The sequence below is a fragment of the Oncorhynchus tshawytscha genome, linkage group LG24 (assembly GCF_018296145.1).
Source record: "Oncorhynchus tshawytscha isolate Ot180627B linkage group LG24, Otsh_v2.0, whole genome shotgun sequence".
NCBI classification, from domain to species: Eukaryota; Metazoa; Chordata; class Actinopteri; order Salmoniformes; family Salmonidae; genus Oncorhynchus; species Oncorhynchus tshawytscha.
Genome location: NC_056452.1, coordinates 4,576,076 through 4,595,717, shown reverse-complemented (window position 1 = coordinate 4,595,717; position 19,642 = coordinate 4,576,076). Strand labels below are relative to the sequence as shown.

Below are 19,642 nucleotides of genomic sequence, written 5' to 3'. Positions count from 1 at the left end.
GAAGGTACAGTTGAAACAGTACTGGAACTGTTCACAATATACACAGCTCAACAATGGAAAGATGGAATCTACCTCAACATGGAGTTATCTGGAAAACCAGTAAACATGCATTTGGACATCAGAGCTTCTGTATCTCTTGTTCCAGAGCGAATCTACAAAGAAAAATAATGCCCTCTTCAGCAGAATCCATCCACCTTTCATCATACACTGTTCACACTATTCCTGTGTTAGGACAGATCCAGGTACCAGTCCGGCACAGGAGGTTGGTGGCACCTTAACTGGGGAAAATGGGCTAATGGTAATGGCTGGAGTGGAATTAGTGGAATGGTATCAAATACATTAGACAGATGGATTCCATGTGTTTGATGCCATTTAATTTGCTCCGTTCCAGCCATTATTATGAGCCGTTGTCACGTTCTGACCATAGTTCTTTTGTGTTTTCCTTGTTTTAGTGTTGGTCAGGACGTGAGCTGGGTGGGCATTCTATGTTGTGTGTCAAGTTTGTCTGTTTCTATGTATGGCCTGACATGGTTCTCAATCAGAGGCAGGTGTTAGTCATTGTCTCTGATTGGGAACCATATTTAGGTAGCTTGTTTTGTGTTGGGGTTTGTGGGTGGTTGTTTCCTGTCTTTGTGTTCTCTGCACCAGATAGGACTGTTTCGGGTTTTGCCACGTTTGTTATTTTGTATTTGTGCAGTGTTCACGTTATCGTCTTTCATTAAACATGTTGAACACGAACTACGCTGCATTTTGGTCCTCCTCTCCTTCGACGGAAGAAAGCCGTTACAGCCGTCCTCCCCTCAGAAGCCTCCACTGCAGTCCGGTATAAGGGGAAGGAGTGGATGCTACCACTTATCATTGTCAAAGAAGAGAAGAAAATCAAGCTGAACTGCGGAAACATTAGTCTGAGAAATTACAAACCAGTGAGTCAGGCTTCGCTTACAAACATGCTGGAGAAACACAAATAACTTTTCAAAGATGGCTATTGCGAGATACGAAACTTCACGTCAAAAGTCAGAGTGCAAGAAGGAACCGAGCCTATCTTTCACAAACCACATGCTCTACCAGTAGAGAAAGAATTGGAGCCCCTACAGAAGAATGAGATAGTCACGAAAGTGGAGGGGTCACAGTCAATCGCTGCATACTACCAGAGGAATATACACTGCTGAATGCTTAAAATCTGTTTGCCACTAGTCGGTGGGAAGGTTTTCAGTAAGCTGGACCTGTCGTTTGCTTATCGGCAACTGACCGACCAGAACTAGCTAGACTAGTGGTCACGAATCTCAAAGCCATTCCTTGTTGATCACCAAAAATTTATTTAAAAAAAATCAACGATAAAGCTTTGCGTTCCTATTTTTTTGGATTCACGGTTAGTTGAAGGCTTTGAAATCTAATACTCATACTGGATTTTACATTCTGCATCCCTTTTTTGCCTCCCAAGTTTACTATTTTACAAAACAATATTTATCTACGGCATTACTTATACATAGGACAAAAGCTTTCATGTAAAATACTAAATAAAACAAATTATTTGAACATCAATGTGCAGCTAGTGTGGTTACAAAGAAAAAAAAGTCTTCTTAGTAGGCCCATGACTTGGTTGGGACTCAACCCCTTGTCTATATGTCTCAGAGCTCCTGCTGAGCTATCATTCAACTCGGAAAAAGTTTTTTTCAAATGCCTCTTAATTTCCTCAAAGTTTATACCAACAGATGTAGCCAGTTGAATATGCATAAAACGCATTCTCCAATTGCAACGTCTGCCTATGCTCACACATATTGTCTAAAGAACATTTAAAAAAAATTTAAACCCTCAAACACCAAGTTAGGCTTATGCTACCTAATTTCAAAATAGCCATCATCACTGTCAATCATGAATGATCATTCTTCAGGTTTTACTGAATAAATGTCAAAACTGCATCTCCATACCAATCATTTGATTGACCTCAATCAGTTTAATGGGAATATGCATTTAGATCTTCTTGAATTACTGTTTTATGAGTACATGGTGTTAACAAATTATTATACTTTATTGTATTTTGTTTCAATCAAAGCATATCCTGCCTGGAGTTTTGGTGCATGAGAAAATAATTTGTATATTCAGCTTCAGCGACCCATCTTAAAATCTCATTAGAAATGAGACATTTTTTGGTGTAATAGTAATGTTACATACCTACTAATTAGAAATGTTGGGTGTAATAGTATGTTATATGCCTACTACGCTATGGTATTATATTCGGTTATGTTATGTAAAATGCTAATGAATCATTATGTGAATCATTGATTCAGCTTTGATATAACGTTACTAAACGAGCACCATTGTTAGAAGTGATAATATTCTATTTGTAATTGGAAATAATAATAATTTGTAATGATAATGATTATGATTTAGGCTTAGGAAATAGATCTTGATAAGATGTCATTTTAAGCCATTGGAGCTCCGATCGTTTTTTATGGTATTTTCGTGGTAATTCGAATGTATCTGAATACATTTTCCAGAAATTGTTTTACTAGCTCCGTTTATTCTCAAATTGAAAAAGTGATGGAGCACAGCAAATCGGCATCGAAAGCTTGTCAACATTAACATATTGTAATGAAACAGCAGGGAGCAGATCTCGAATCCTCGATCTTCGAGCCCGAGGTCCGGCGCGCTATCGACTGTGTCACAAAAGCATGCTCGAGCAGCAGAGTCGATTTCCGCGCTTATAAACCCAGGGTCGTTTCAATATTTTGACTATATAGAAACTGCATGGGGCAAAGTTGCCTTCAATGAGGAAACAAAAATAGGCAGAAGTGAGAAATGGTCTGCAAAATAGTTCACAACAATGTTTTTTGAGAATGTTTGGTAATGCTATTCTCATTTAGTAGCTCACCTGTGCCTATAGCCTAGTCCTAGGACATCAGATCCTGTAGGCAACCCATCAGTAGCCCTATACTAGAAACAGCCTACTGAACAATGGCACGAAAGTCTACCAATATCAGCTAATACCAGTAGAGGTCGATGTTTGAAAGCAACTCGGAATCGAAAGAACCGAACCCATGTCGAAATCAGTGGGAACTCGCATTTTGCAGCACACGTTTCAAAAAAAGCATGTGATCAAAAGAAGCATCGGTCATCATTGATCACGTGGTAATCTTACTTTGAAACAAGCATCAGTACATTATATCGGATCAGTAGTTCTTTGAAAACTGCATCGGAGCTCCGGTATCTATCTATCAAGCGTCCCTTCACGAGCTAGTGTTGACATTCACTGACCGGCTACTACAGCCTGGGATTGTCTTCTCCGAGACGAAGCCGTGACAACCGAGAGGCTTGGTCGTGCGTTGAGAATGGAAAAGCACAAAGGTATGGGCATAATGTATCTAAACTTCCAAAGTGTAAAGAGGAAACAACGTGTGAGTCTGTGTTGTTTTTCTAAGCGCCTGGTCCTGTAAACCTTCTGGATTTTACTCAATATCTTGGATTGTGCAGTCCTTTTGCAGTGTAACGACAGAGTGCAGTTTAACTGCAGTTCAACTACAGTTATTCTGCAATTACTGCGTCCAAAATACCACAGTGGAGTGCATTTTAAAAACGGCAATCTTTTTTTGAAAGGGCAGGAACGCTATCAGTTTAGAATGAGATTCCCTTGGTCCGACAGTGTTAACCCACATGAAAAAATACTATAGTATTCACTGTAGTGTTTTTGCGGATTTTTCGGTAGTATATCCCCTCTAAAGTCTGCAAAAACACTACAGTGAACGCTATTGTTTATGTTAGTATACTGTAGTATTTACAGTTAACTATAGTATAAATACTGTAGTAAACAAACTGTAGTAGTATATACTATAGTAATTCATATGTTTTTTTTCAGATTGTAGTATACTGTAGTATTTACTGTAGTGTTTTTGCAAACTGTAGTAGAATACTGTAATGTTTTTTGCAGACATCACTGTAGTACTTACTATAGTGTTTTTGTTTTATTATCTTTGACATAGAAGTAGAGACTTTCTCCATGACAAAATCAACTGGAGAAATGCTAAAAGAGCAAATTGTCCATAACGGGTAGATGGGTCTAGGCTCTGAACCGATAATTCTATTTTCTATAACCTGTTGGGGAAACAAAATGGTCTATACATGTTAATGGTCTATACATGTTATGTAGGCTTCTCACTTATGGGTGGCACACATTGGATATGGGGGAGGGGAATAGGCAGGGAACAGTATATGTACATTAAATACTGTAGTATTTATATAGTATTTACTACAGTAAAAACAAAAAGAGTTTTTGCAGACATTTGCAGATAATATTGTCATATTTACTAGTATTCTACTATAGTATTCTACAGTATACTATAAAATTATATAGCAAGTACTACATTTGATCGAGGGATACTACAGTGTGTAGTATAGTATTCTACAGTTTACTACATACTTCTATAGTAAGTACTAGAGTATTCTATAGTAAACTGTTTTGACAAGTAAATATCTGTCCTGGCCTAATTCTGTTCTCTCTGCTTCCTCTGGGAGGAACAATGTATATGTTTCATCCCTCCATTCCCAACCCTCCATTAATGGTTTCTCACTCGTAAATAAACACAAGTTCATCCACAGCAGTCACTGGAGATGAATTCCAGTAGCAGCAATTGTTCTCCCAAGATTCCGCAGATTCCTGCGGTTACTTTTCTCTCTGAGAATGTGTGCAGCGGTTAATGCTTTATTATTACTCACTGATAGACCCTGAGACGTGGGTGTTTATGGAATACATTACCACCTTGACTATTATGACTGCATGTAATTGCATTACAGACACAGATCAAGAAAACACACATGGCTTATAAGTTATCTACATAGGATTCGTTTTACTTCAGGACCCCAACCAAAGTAGAATGGTGCTTCATATATGGCTGTCATCATTATCGTTAAATTTAGCCCAGTGGGAAATGTTGATTTGAAACTCTTTTCATCAAATGGTTAATTTAGTGCCTCAGACCTAGGCAACAGGTAAAACAAAAGCGGTACTCATCTCGAGGTCCTAGATGCTGTGAAAACCCCTTGTGTATTATTCACATACCTCACTGTGTGGGAGGCATTGGCCTCAGAACAATGTAGTTGTGAGAGTTTTGACGCAGTTCTCTTTCACTTCATTATTTGTCTTCCTCTTGAGAAAACTGAACATCTATGCTATGTGATGTAAGCCAATGTAAGCAGGATTTATATCCATGCACACAACCTACATGTCAAAGGCTGCGTTTAGACAGGCAGCTCAATTCTGATATTTTATTTCCACCAATCACTTCCAATCTTTTCACGTCAGATCTTTTTCAGAGCTGATCTGATTGGTCAAAAGACCAATTAGTGAAAAAGGCTCATTCAACAAACAATTCATTCAACTAATCAAGGGCTTGGCAGTTAATTGATTAATTTAATCTGGCATTTTAGTGTTCGGGTAGAACAAAGATGTGCACCTTCTGGTGGATCGAGAAAACCCTCTTTTAGGGCATCTATGTCACCAGGTACGTCATCTAAACCTCAAAGTTATTGGCTGTGTTCAAGAGCATCAAAATTGCCCCGAACATTTGAACACTGGATGGGCTTTGAACCTGTAACCTGCTTTTTTGGGTTTAAGGCTCAGTGGGTTTGCCTGGTGTTGGGATGTAGAGGAGGCTGGCTATAAGTTCTAACTAGGAAAGTGGTGCGTGGGTAATTCAGGAAGCCGAACAGGACTATAAAAATGATGAAAAGAAGGCTCTCTTCCTGCTCCGCAGCGGTAGGGCGCTGAGTTTCTTTGGGGGTTGTTGTGTGTGTGCTGTGTTGCCCTGTGTGTTTCACACATTGAAACATGCTTTTGGGTGATTTTTCGTGTGTGTGTGTGTGTGTTCGCACGTGGCAAGCGTTTGTACATTCACTCTGCCAAAACAGTACACAGTTGCAGTCTCTCAAACTTCTCGATAACTTCAAACAGTCTAACCAGGACTTGTGTCGCCTAGGCTGGTGTGCGACCAGTGGAAACGTTGGTTTGACATAGGCTATCCAATCTCTGGGGTTAGTTAGGGACAGTCAATAAATTCCACAATATAAATGGGACAATATCTTCATGTTGCACATATTTAGTTGTCTCATTAAATATTTGTATATGAATTGTTGTAGTTGGTTTGAATTTTTTTGCGCCATTGAGGCAATCTCCATTTTGGAGTAGTCAATTTTTCTTCTTTTCTTTCTTTTCTCTTCTTTCTTTTCTCTTTATTTCTGCCTGCCTGCCTGCCTGCCTGCCTGCCTGCCTGCCTGCCTGCCTGCCTGCCTGCCTGCCTGCCTGCCTGCCTGCCTGCCTGCCTGCCTGCCTGCCTGCCTGCCTGCCTGCCTGCCTGCCTTTATTTAACCAGGAAATGCCCATTGAGACCCAGAGTCTATTTTTCAAGGGAAACCTGGCCAAGGCAGCAGCAACAATCAATACATTACATAATTAAAACATACAACATGATCCAGCCTAAAAAAATAATTTACACTCCTCCGTAACAGAGTCTCCCATCAATATTTTATATTAATTCAGTGGCACTTAACATATCTAGATGAAGCATGGATTGTAGACTTTTCCATGCCTCTGGTGCATGAGAAGAGAAGGCAGTCTTGCCTAATACTGTGAATGTCCTTGGGACTTTAAGTAGCAACCACCTAGCAGACTGGGTATGGTAACTGCTGGTTGTGAAGGAGACCAGACTACAAAGGTAAAGAGGGAGTTTACCCAAAAGGGCTTTGTAGATGAACACATACAAATGTATCTTTCTGTGCATATAAAGTGAGGTCCGACTTACCATTTGGTACAAGGTGCAATGCTGGGTGAGTGACTTGGCACTTGTAATAAAGCGCAAGGATGCATGATAAACAGAGTCCAGTCTCTGTAAGACAGAGGAGGCTGCATGCATATACAACACGTCACCATAATCAATTACAGAGAGAAAAGTGGCCTGCACAAGCTTCTTTCTAGCTATAAGTGGGAAGCAAGGCTTATTATGAAAATAAAACCCAATTTCAATATAAGCTTTGTCACAAGATTATCCAAATGAACTTTAAAGGACAACTGGTCATCCAACCAAATACCTAGGTATTTGTAGGATGACACTTTTTTCAATGGATAAGCCACCAGATGTGACAATGCTAACCTTCTCTGGCAGAGTTCTAGCTGTGATAAAGGTTATGAATTTAGTTTTTTGTACATTCAGGACCATTTTGAGACCATAAAGGGAGGCTTGCAAGTGACTGAAAAGCAGTCTGGAGCTCTTCAACAGCCTGAACCAGAGAAGGAGCACATTAATATATGACAGTATCATCTGCATATAGATGTACATTTGCTGGTTGCATCCCATTTCCCAAATCATTAATACAAATTTAGAACAACACTGGAGCTAAAATGGAACCCTGGGGCACACCTATATTAATCTCAAGAAAGCAAGTCTTGTGATTGTCAGTATATACACATTGTGTCCTGTCAAAGATCATTCCTAAACAAATTTACTGCCCCTTCACTGAGACCAATGTTTCTGAGTCTAGCTAGCAACAATTCATGGTCAACTGAATCAAAAGCCTTTGATAAATCCACAAACAGTGAGCACAATGTTGCTTTTTATCAAGTGCATTAATAATGTCATTTTCCACTGCCATAGCTGCAGTTGTGGTGCTGTTCCCCGATCTAAAGCCAGACTATCCCGCTCAGTATGTTCTTTTCAATTAATACGTTTTGAGTTCACTAGGGATTAATAGACTTTGGCCAGGATAGGGAGTTTGGCGATAGTTATTCGCATCTGAGGGATCTCCTCCCTTTAGCAGTGGGAGGACATAAGCTGATTTCCAAATGCTGGGTATGGAATTGGTCAAGAGCCTCAAGTTGAAAATGTGAGCCACAGGTTCAGTAATAATACCAGCTGCTATCTTTAAGAGGTAGGGGTCCAGGTTGTCTGGACCTGCAGACGTTTCAGTGTCTATTGCCTTTAGTGCTTTATAGACATCCGTTTAAGAAACAGGCTCAAAGTTAAAATGGTTCACATGAGGGCCTATATCATAGTTGACTGTAACAGAGCTTACATTAGAGGCCTGGGCCCCATCATTATTAATAACTGAACCAGCCGATATGAAGTGCTTATTAAAAACCTCTACAATATTGGCTTTATCTTTCACTTCATTGGAGTCCATCATTAAATGGTCAGGAAGGCCAGAGAATACATTAGAACCTGATACTGATTTGATTAGCTTCCAGAACTTGGTAGGGTTGTTTAGGTTCTCTGTGACTGCTTTTAAATAGTAATCTGATTTGGACTTCCTGATCAAACCTGTGCATTTGTTTCTTAGCACTCTGAAGGAGGCCCAGTCAACAGGAGCATTTGTATGTCTAGCTTGAGCCCAATATATATTTATCTTTCTAATTAATTCTGCCAAGTTATCTGAAAACCAGGGATTGTCCCTTCCACCGATTCTACATTTCTTCACAGGGGCATACTTATCACAAATGGACACAAATTTCATATAAAATAGTCCCAGGCAAGTGTCAACATCGGGAATCAGACTTACTCTGTCAATATTATGGTGCAGATCATGTAAGAATGCTTGCTCATCAAACTGTCTAAAATGTATTTTAAAAATCTAACGGGGTTTTGGTCATTTTTGTATTTCTAACACAAGCAATTGCACAGTGATCACTGACATCATTACAGAATATCCCAGTCGATGTGTATTTGTGAGGGGTATTCATTAGAATAATATCCAATAGAGTTGATTTGTTTCTGTGCTCTGGGATTCGGTCTTGTCGGCGCATTAATTCATTGAGTGAGATTCAGAGAGTCATACAGTTTTTAAAAGAGTCCGATACAGATGTAAGCATGTCCCAGATCAAATCTCCTAAAATAACGAATTCAGAGTCATTAACTTGTGCAGGACATCAGAAAGAGAGCTTGGTGTGTCTCCCGAAGCCGAGGGCGGTCTGTAGCAGCCGACTACAGAGGTGTGGGAGTCCTTACATACGTTCACTTTATTGGTTGATCTCTCCTGATGACCAGGTTGGACATGACTCCAACAGGGTCACTATATGATTATGACCCAACCCAAGGAAAACTGTTAAGGGACCTTTCATTCAGTGACACTCCATTTTTTCTTATAATCTCGCAAATCTCCTTTTTGGACAAGATGGACTTTATGACCAAAACTATCCTATTTAGACTTTGTAGTCAATTTGACACATTAAATGTTTCTCCTTTTCAACACCAATAGATAAAAAAAACTATGATCTTGTATATTCTTTCTTTTCTTCACAATTAAAGTATTTATGAGTAAAACTTTTTTTTAAATAGTTTGGAGAGCCTTTATGCACAAAATAAAGCATACAGTGGTTTGATTCATCCTGAAAATAGCCATATTCAATTGTTCAAGCTATGAAATATTGGAAAGTGAGAAAAGTGTACAGTAGGGGTTGAACAGATTTCCTTTAAATGTACCCTAATAATACTCACTAATCATGGAACTGCGATAACAACGGTCCAGTCATTGTGAACCGTGCGCCAGGCTCCAGGTTTAAAACATTCTCGAAACTATAAATCAACTCGGTAGGTTTGGTAGGTTTCATTTGCACATGGCTATAGAATTCCATAGCTTGGGTCTACAAATTTCATCCCTGCCAGTTATAAGGTCAGCATTTCATAAACTTCACTTTGGAAAAGGTGATATGCTTCAGTTTACTGCCATATGACTAGTTTCACATTTGTCTCCAGCGATCATGAGATAAAATAGATCAAAAACAATTGTCATTTATGTTTACAAACCCCTTATCCAAATTTGCTTACTCATTTACCTAGCTTTTATCAATAGCTCTTATCAATTTGTAAATTACAGTGCATGGAGAATTTTTATTGGATCAAATAAAGTACTTGTTGTTCCACTTGGAACCGACAGGTTGCTCGACTTTATTCATTGTTTCATCGCGCATAAAGGTGGTGTCATTCTGAGGGAATTAAGACATGGTCAGAGTACAGAATGTGTAGACACACCTCTGCCACACCTACAATTCTTTGATCTCCCTCCCAAACAAATAGCGGGTGAATAGCATGCTACTCTCATCACTAAGTTCAATGTCAGAATACGCATAAAAAGAAAATTATATTCCATTTACGTGCATTTAACTCGGGGTCAGAATTCCCCTCCATTATGCATAGTATTTTGAAGACACCTTGCATTCGTGTGATTTACTCAATTTCAAATTATGAAAAATGCCTTCCTCAGTTGTGTTCGCCCTGCTCCAGGCCACAATTAAAGTGTTTACTTCCCAGGTGTAATGCAAGGCATTATCCTTGGCATATGAGGTTAAACTGGGATATGAGGTTGTGCGGCGCACAATCGGCACAGCATTGTCCGTGTTAAGGGAGGGTTTGGCCGGGGTAGTAAAATCGTCATTGTAAAATAAGAATTTGTTCTTAACCGACTTTCCTAGTTAAATAAAAACTTTTGAGCCTATGTTAAAAGTGTTAGAAATGTGTTCATATGCTTACCCTGTCCCAATGCTCAATTTACTCCATATTTTGTTAGAAAGAATTAGGCTTGGGCCTGGGTATTTGGGAAAAGCCACTGGATGGTTTTTCAATTCCGTCAACTATTTATTTGAAGTTTTTCAATAAATTCTTATATTTGTAGCTACTTTTTAAGTTAATACCTGCAGTCAACATGCACAATACTTTAGGAGATAAAGCAGATTGCGTTCTTCATTTCAACTGTCACATTATTGTACATTATGAAGCTTACCGTAGTTCACCAGAACAGTTGAGCCTCATACAAATGTGTTTGTTTGTAAATGTTCTATATCTATCTGTTGTGCAGCACATGAGGTGATGAAGTTACACTTGTATGTAATTCACAAGCAAATATTTGCCGTCAGATATCTTATAATGTATTTTTGTCAGAAGTCAAAGAGCTCTGGATAAGTTATCTGTACAGTTGACATTTTTTCCCTGTGCTTCCTACTAAATTTTTTTCTCATCCGTTCTTCTCCCCGCTGCTTCGTGTACACATGCTGCTCGTTCTTCAGAAAAGCATGCATCAAAACTTTGATCATTTGCACAGTTTCTCTCATTCACTTTGGCTTGTAAATATCCTCACTCGCTGAACATGACATTCAGTAGCTACTAGCTATGCTTGTATAACTTTAGGAGCTGGGTTTGCCTGTCTTTGCAATTCGTTTATTTTTGTTTTCGTTCGTTAGCATTTAGCTGACACGGTCGATGTGGTTTTGCTATTATTTTGTGCTAATTTTGTTAGCATTCTGGTGCATTTTAGCACCCCTTTGTGTGCTATGCTGGCAATACCGTACATCCCAGGATGAGGGAAGGACGGTATGAAAATCTGGATACCGCCCAAACCTAGAAAGAATACTATATGTCCCATGACGTACTGATGCTGAATGTGAAAAATGGCTCAACATTCCCCTCTCCCGCCTACAGACAAAATCGGCATTGTAGGCAATCTAACCAATCACAGCCCCCCTTTTACTTGTATCATTGCACATCCTGTAAATCACAAGCAGAGCTCGACCATTTGTAATCCATTTTAACATTCACTCTGTTGGTAATGCTTACAAATTGGATCATAACTCTAAAAGTAACGGAGATCCCACTCTGAAATTTTGATATGCCTGTAGAGTAGATTATTTTCAACAATATGTAACGACCCTGGGTTTATAAGCGCAGAAATCGACTCTGCCGCACAAGCATGCTTTTGCGGCACAGTCGATAGCGCGCCGGACCTCGGGCGAGAAGGTCGAGGGTTCGAGACCTGCTCCCTGCTGTTTCTTTATATGGAAAATCTACCAAATCTACATTCAGGTTTTATATTTTTCATACATTTATTTCAGAAATGTGTTATTGAAATCAAAATACTACTCATTACATAACAGGTGGTAAAGCTTCATATGACACAAACTTTTGCTTTGTAGCACGTACAGAATAATCATTATGGAGGACGAAATGTCAGAAATATTCCAACTTCAATTAATTATTTCTCAATTATGCTTTAAGATACAAATGTCAACTAAATGTCAACAATCCTTCCTCCAAAGGACCCTTCTATGGATTCAATTGTGTGAAAAAAATACATTAAAAAAAAATACAAAAATACATCTTTGTTATAGTTTCATGAAGAATCTCCCTTTTACTCATTGGAAGAATCCACACCTGCATTCTTTTTTAATACTGTAACGGTTGTCGTTGGTGGAAGAAGGAGAGGACCAAGGTGCAGCGTTGTACGTGTTCATTATCTTTAAATTACACTAGAACAAAAAGAACAAAACAGAACAAACGAAACAGTCCTGTCTGGGACAGAGACAGAAAACAACTACCCACAAACGCCAGGTGGGAACAGGCTACCTAAGTATTGTTCTCAATCAGAGACAACGATTGACAGCTGCCTCTGATTGGGAACCATACCAGGCCAAACACATAGAACTTTAACACACAGAACATAATAACATTTAGAAAATGGTTTTATGTAAAAACCACACTTTCTGCAATGTTGTTCAAATAATTTGTCTTATTTAGTATACAAGCTTCCTTGGTTAGCGCACACTGCACCCACCCCGCCACAGGACTCGCTGGTGCGTGCTGAGACAAGGATATATGGCACAATTACAGCAGCCATTAAGGTTTTAAATGATATCACTGAAGCCATTGACAAAAAAGCACTGTGTCTCACTTTTTATTGATCTCTCTAAGGCTTTTGATACAGTTGATCATGCTATACTAAGGCAGAGATTGTCGAGTGTAGGTCTGTCCGATAGAACTCAGTGCACTCAATTTGATGGGCTTATGTCTGTTAAATTGTCTGTCTTGAATGGTGTGCCCCAAGGCTCTGTACTTGGTCCTCTCTTATTCACTATTTATATAAATTATTTAGACAAAAATTTCCAAAATGCACAACTTCATTTTTATGCTGATGATACTGTTATTTACTGTTGTGCCTCGTCTCTTACAAAAACTTTCCAGAACATGCAAACAACTTTTTATACTGTTCAACATACCTTGTGTCAATTGAAGCTTATCCTCAATACTGACAAAACTAAACTAATGGTGTTTTCTAATGCAAGAAATAGACCTCTGAAGCTTTCACCTATTACTATCTGTCAGGGCAAGGAGATTGAGGTTGTAATCTCATATCTTGGAATTTTAATTGATGACGGCCTCTCTTTTAAATTGCATATTCAACAACATACAAAAAAATTGAAGCTGAAATTGGGATTTTATTTTAGGAATAAGGCGTGTTTTTCTTTTGAAGCCAGAAGGAGGATAGTATCAGCTACATTTATGCCTTTACTAGACTATGGGGATATTTTATATATGAATGCTTCCGTGTTGAGATCAATTGACACTCTTTACCATGGCACATTGAGATTTATTTTAAACTGCAAAGCCCTTATGCACCACTGCACTTTGTATACCAGGGTTGGCTGGCCTTCTCTAGTCACTTGTAGGCTCAGTCACTGGTGTACTTTTATTTACAAAGCCATTTTGGGTTTACTACCATTTTATTTGTGCATTTTTATTGTTCAGAAATGTGGTGGGTACTCTCTTTGTTCGCTGGACTTTATCCTGCTAACTATTCCAAATGTCCGAACTGAATGTGGTAAAAGGGCTTTTATGTACTCTGCGCCATTGTCTTGGAACACCTTACAAAATACTTTTAAACTGGAAGAACTTGTCCCGATTGGTGTTTTTAAATCACTGATGAAGGATTTTGAGGCTGATCCCTGACCTGTCAATGTTTTTAATTTACTGTTTTATACTCTTGTGAATTCAATGCTTTTTACTAGATTACTTGTAGTTTTTCATGTTGTCTGTACTTTTTTTGTAATGACTTGGTGCTGCCTATCTTGGCCAGGGCGCTCTTGAAAAAGAGATTTTAATCTCAATGAGCCCTTCCTCGTTAAATAAATAAAATACAATTTTAAGAATGTGAAATGTCAGAATAATAGTTTTATTTATTTTATTTCTTTCATCACATTCCCAGTGGGTCAGAAGTTTACATACACTCAATTAGTATTTGGTAGCATTGCCTTTAAATTGTTTAACTTGGGTCAAATGTTTTGGGTAGCCTTCCACAAGCTTCCCACAATAGGTTGGGTGAATTTTGGCCCATTCCTCCTGACAGAGCTGGTGTAACTGAGTCAGGTCTGTAGGTCTTCTTGCTCGCACACGCTTTTTCAGTTCTGCCCACAAATGTTCCATGGGATTGAGGTCAGGGCATTGTGATGGCCACTCCAATACCTTGACTTTGTTGTCCTTAAGCCATTTTGCCACAACTTTGGAAGTATGCTTGGGGTCATTGTCCATTTGGCAGACCCATTTGCGACCAAGCTTTAAGTTCCTGACTGATGCCTTCAGATGTTGCTTCAATATATCCACATAAATTTCCTACCTCATGATGCCATCTATTTTGTGAAGTGCACCAGTCCCGCCTGCAGCAAAGCACCCCAAAACATGATGCTGCCACCCCCGTGCCTCACGGTTGGGATGGTCTTCTTCGGCTTACAAACCTCCCCCTTTTCCTCCAACCATAATGATGGTCATTATGGCCAACAGTTCTATTTTTATTTCATCAGACCAGAGGACATTCCTCCAAGAAGTACAATCTTTGTCCCCATGTGCAGTTGCAAACCGTAGTCTGGCTTTTTTATGGTGGTTTTGAAGCAGTGGCTTCTACCTTGCTGAGCTGCATTTCAGGTTATGTCGATATAGGACTCGTTTTACTGTGGCTATAGATACTTTTGTACCTGTTTCCTCCAGCATCTTCAAAGGTCCTTTGCTGTTGTTCTGGGATTGATTTGCACTTTTCGCACAAAAGTACGTTCATCTCTAGGAGACAGAACGCGTCTCCTTCCTGAGCGGTATGACAGCTGCGTGGTCCCATGGTGTTTATAGTTGCGTACTATTATTTGTACAGATGAACGTGGGACCTTTTAAGCGTTTGGAAGTTTCTCCCATCCATCTAGCCTGGAAGAAATTATTGTTCCAAGAAAAACTTTCCAATGGTACTGATCCAATAATAAAGACTAGAGGTCGACCGATTATGATTTGTCAACACTGATACCGATACCGATTAGAGCGCTGTCTGTTCTCTCTGAGAGAAAGACGCGCAGGCTGGCAGCTTCTCTCCAAGCGATGCACCACATGATCCTAAAGCCATCCGTTACGCTAAACAGCCGCTGCATTTGAATCGGGATTGGAATGATTTTAGTCTACTTTTTTGTACCCTACTATTACATTTTTTGGTTTTGAACTAGGCCATACTCTGAAATATCCAACTGATGCCCCTGGTTTCTCCCTCTCACCAGGCGTCATAAGCTTGTAAAACTGTTATTTGTCTTGCTGTGTATGCTGTGCAGTGTGTAACTGTGGTTTAGAGAGGTCTAAACCACAGTTACACATTGCACAGAATATACAGCAAGATAATGGTCATTTCATGTTAAAAAAATACTATAGAATACTATGGTAAAAATACTATAGTATTCACTGTAACATTTTGCTCACTTTACTGTAATATTCACTGTAGTATTTTTGCGGATATAATTGTAGTATACTGTAGTATTTACAGTTTACTATGTTTAAAAAAAACATAGTAGTATTTATTGTTATTTATAGTTATAATGTTTTTGTTTGATTATCTTTGACATCGAAGTGGGGGCTTTCTCCTTGTGGAAGCCTAGTGGACAAAAATAGCATGTTTTCCATAAACTGTAGGTAGGTAGGTAGGTAGGTAGGTAGGTAGATTCTGAGTGGATAGTTCAAAGCTTCAGCTCGTTTCTATAACCTGTAGGGAAAATAATAAATGGTCTATTCTTGGCATGCAGGTTTCTCAATTATGGGTAGCAATAATGGGGATATGGGGTAGGGCAGTGGTTCTCAATGTTGGTCCTGGGGACCCAAAGGGGTGCACATTTGAATTTTTGCTCTAGCACTACACAGCTGATTCAAATTATCAACTCATTATGAGGCTTTGATGATTTGAATCAGGTGTGTAGTGCTAGAGCAAAAACAAAAATGTGCAGCCCTTTGGGATCCTAGGACCAGGATTGAGAACCAGTGGGGTAGGAGAATGGGCAGGGTGTATGCAAATGAAGTACTGTAGTAGTATTACTATAATTAAGACACTTTTGTGTTATTGCGGACATCACAGTAGTGTTTTGTACAGTGTTTCTTTTCCGGATAATACTGTAGTATTTACTATAGTATTCTACAGTATACTGCAAAATTATATAATAAGTAATACACATGATAAAGGAATACTGCAGTATGTAGTATAGTCTACTACAGTTTACAACAGAGTTCTGTAGCAAGTACTGTGGTATTCTATAGTAAACTGTAGTATTTTTTCCATGTGGGTATGTCAGATGTGTAGGCCTACAAATGTTTTGTGTGTTTGTCATTTTTGCTCACTCACATTTGCGTATGTGTGCCAGCATGCGTGCTGTAGTATAAGCTGTGAGACTGTATCCTACTTCAACTCACAAACATACAAACTACACATACATAACCATATCTATTTGACTTGCATGAAAGACGGATACATTACTCATGTCATCTTGTCCCTTCACACTCATGATTGTGGTCAGAGGCTGCCTTAAGGCCCTATGCCATGAGGAGTTTTGTTTTTGTAAGATAAGGCAGGGAAGAAGGGAGTGAGGGAGAGATAGAGGCATAGCAGGATGCTTTAAAGAGGTGGCATCGGGTACAGTCAGCTTAATTGAATCAACAGTGTGGGGGTGACATATTTTTCACCACTGTGTAGATCCGTTTGTTGGAAGAACTGCATCAGTGGCATAGAACTGTGAATCGGTCATTGAGATGCAATGGCGCTACGTTCTGGGGCTCTGCTGTCCACTTCCTTTTTAACATTTGGGCAATTCCGTGACAGAGTGCCCCAAATATATTTATGATGTTTTGGATCTTCCTGAAATGAAATCCATAAAATGGTACTTTGAGGGAAGGAAGCCCGTGTTGGTTTCATCTGAAACTTTAACCATGTGCTCTAAAATATGAATAGTGTTTAGAAAGGAGAATACACCTGATTTATTATGTAAATATCTCAAGTGACCTCTGATTTTGTTAACTTTTAGACATATTGTTTTAAACAGTTAACTCCACAAGTACATCAAATTGGGTCTCTGCTACTTTTGAAGTTATAATACATTTTTATGAGCACCACCAACACCGTGAATGTGAAAATGGATTCAAAGGGAACTCCCTCTGCTGGTGATTTGCTGAATGCGCAATCCTAAAGGAGGGCTTTGATTGGATTATAGCCTATAAAGTCAATTTATAAAAAGGGTCATATCTTCAAAGTATCAGAGAGCCCATTTCCGGAAGATCTAAAACAACAAAATGGAATTGCCCATGATATTTGTGTCTCACATAGCACATGATGTGACTAGTTGATTTTTATGTTCTAGAACCCTGTGTGTTACTAATTTCGGCTTAACAAAGATGATTTATGTTTAATGGATGACCTGCTTCACATTTCCACCCCCCTCTTTTTTTAAATAATTGTTTTATTCATATGAATCTATTCTTTTAAACAATAATTTTTGACAAAATGAACAATTCACTTTGCCATTGTAGTAGTTGGGATTCAGTTCAATTGCGGTGAATCGAATCATGTGAATCAAAATAATAATTTGTGAATTGCGAACAGCAATTTTTGGAATAAATATTAGCTGTAGTCTTCCTTTTGGATTATGTAGCTGGAAAACTTGTTTTGTAGATGCCTGAAGTTGATCTGGGCATTCAATTTATGGGACATTGCAACTCGAGATGCAAGTCAACCTGCAAAGTAAACACTTCTAAGGTAAGATAAATATGACTAAACTAGAAAAGGTACATTTCCTGAAGAAAATGTGTGTGCTTTCTTCAGCTGTCTAAAAATATTTCTATGGTAGGGCGAGATGTATTAAAGCCCACACCAGTAGAAATGATATTTTTCTAGCCGATGATCTGAGCTTACCCATGATGTTGCCCAACGATTTACATCAATATGTCATCGTTTTAGTCAAAGTATGATTTGTAGTGACAATTTCGAACTGCCCATTGTGCAAATCTGTGTGAATGCGGTGTCTTTCCCTATGATATGATGTACAAATTATTTTCAGCCTACATTTTGTTTCAGGGCAGGGTTTTATTTGAATGTTACCAATCACCAGCATGGCATTGTTTATCAATCAGAAACAGCTGCAAAGTTTTTCCTCTTTGTGACTGATATGAGCCAAACAGCCTTGTGTCCACTTGGCCGCCTGAGCCATGGAGCAAATTAAAGGTGCCAGACATTTTTCGTAACCCATAATTGGATAATTGGTAGATTTTCACTTATTTTTTTAACTAGTCTGTATAAAAAAAAATATATCTGAACATTTTAATTGCGTGGTATGATAGCATTTTGCAAACCCACTCCCCCCGTCGCCCCAAGATGAATGGTTTTGACCCATAAAGGTCACTGCTTTGATTGGTGTAATGTTAGCTAGATACCAAAAGTGTCTATTCAGATAATGAAAAGGCACCCACGAAGGAAAATTCAAGGAACTTGTCATTTGCAGCATGCATTTATCATGAGAAAAGTCATTGTAGCCTATCATTTCACTTCCCGTGTGAGAACCATCAGCACGGGCTGACTTGTACCGCAGCTGAAGCCTGCCAGAAGCCTACCTACCAAAGGTTGCACATTACAATTGCACATGTAATGCACATGTCCATTACAATAAAAAAAATGGATATTAGCTATCTTTCAATAGTTATCCATATTACCGGAGCTTAATCTTATTCTTTCTAACTATTTATATGGCGTATTTGCGGACCATTTTGGCGACCAGTGGGTCAGAAGTTTACATGCACTCAATTAGTATTTGGTAGCATTGCCTTGAAATTGTTTCACTTGGGTCAAACGTTTCGGGTAGCCTTCCACAATCTTCCCACAATAAGTTGGGGGAAATTTGAACCATTCCTCCTGACAGAGCTGGTGTAACGGAGTCAGGTTTGTAGGCCTCCTTGCTCTTACACGCTTTTTCAGTTCTGCCCACAAATTTTCAATAGGTTTGAGGACAGGGCTTTGTGATGGCCACTCCAATACCTTGACTTTGTTGTCCTTAAGCCATTTTGCCTCAACTTTGGAAGTATGCTTGGGCTCAATGTCCATTTGGAAGACACATTTTGCGACCAAGCTTTTAACTTCCTGAATGATGTCTTGAGATGTTGCTTCAATCTATCCACATAATTTTATTTTCTCATGCTGCCATCTATTTTGTGAAGTGCACCAGTCTCTCCTGCAGCAAAGCACCCCCACAACATGATGCTGCCACCCCCGTGCTTCACAGTTGGGATGGACTTCTTCGGCTTGCAAGCCTCCCCCTTTTTCCTCCAAACATGACAATGGTCATTATGGCCAAACCATTTTATTTTTGTATTATCAGACCAGAGGACATTTCTCCAAAAAGTACAATCTTCTTCACCATGTGCAGTTGCAAACTGTAGTCTGGCTCTTTTGGAGCAGTGAATTCTTCCTTGCTGAGCGGCCTTTCAGGTTATGTCAACATAGGACTTGTTTTTACTGTGGATATATATTTTTATTTTATTTTACCTTTCTTTAACTAGGCAAG

At 39.0% G+C, this 19,642-nt stretch overlaps 1 protein-coding gene across 4 annotated transcripts in view; it reads left to right on the top strand.

Annotated features, from left to right (window-relative positions):
* The first annotated feature begins 3,063 nt into the window (after nt 1–3,063).
* Nucleotides 3,064–19,642, top strand: part of afap1l2 (actin filament associated protein 1-like 2) — a 144,855-nt gene continuing 128,276 nt past the window's right edge. The window contains exon 1 of one of the 4 annotated variants that reach the window (XM_024387088.2): nt 3,064–3,345. In XM_024387088.2, coding sequence (XP_024242856.1) covers nt 3,330–3,345 — 16 coding nt within the window. In that variant the 5' untranslated portion in view covers nt 3,064–3,329. The remainder of the gene's footprint in view (nt 3,346–19,642) is intronic. The other 3 variants (XR_006079770.1, XM_024387086.2, XM_024387085.2) reach the window with 3 other exon arrangements.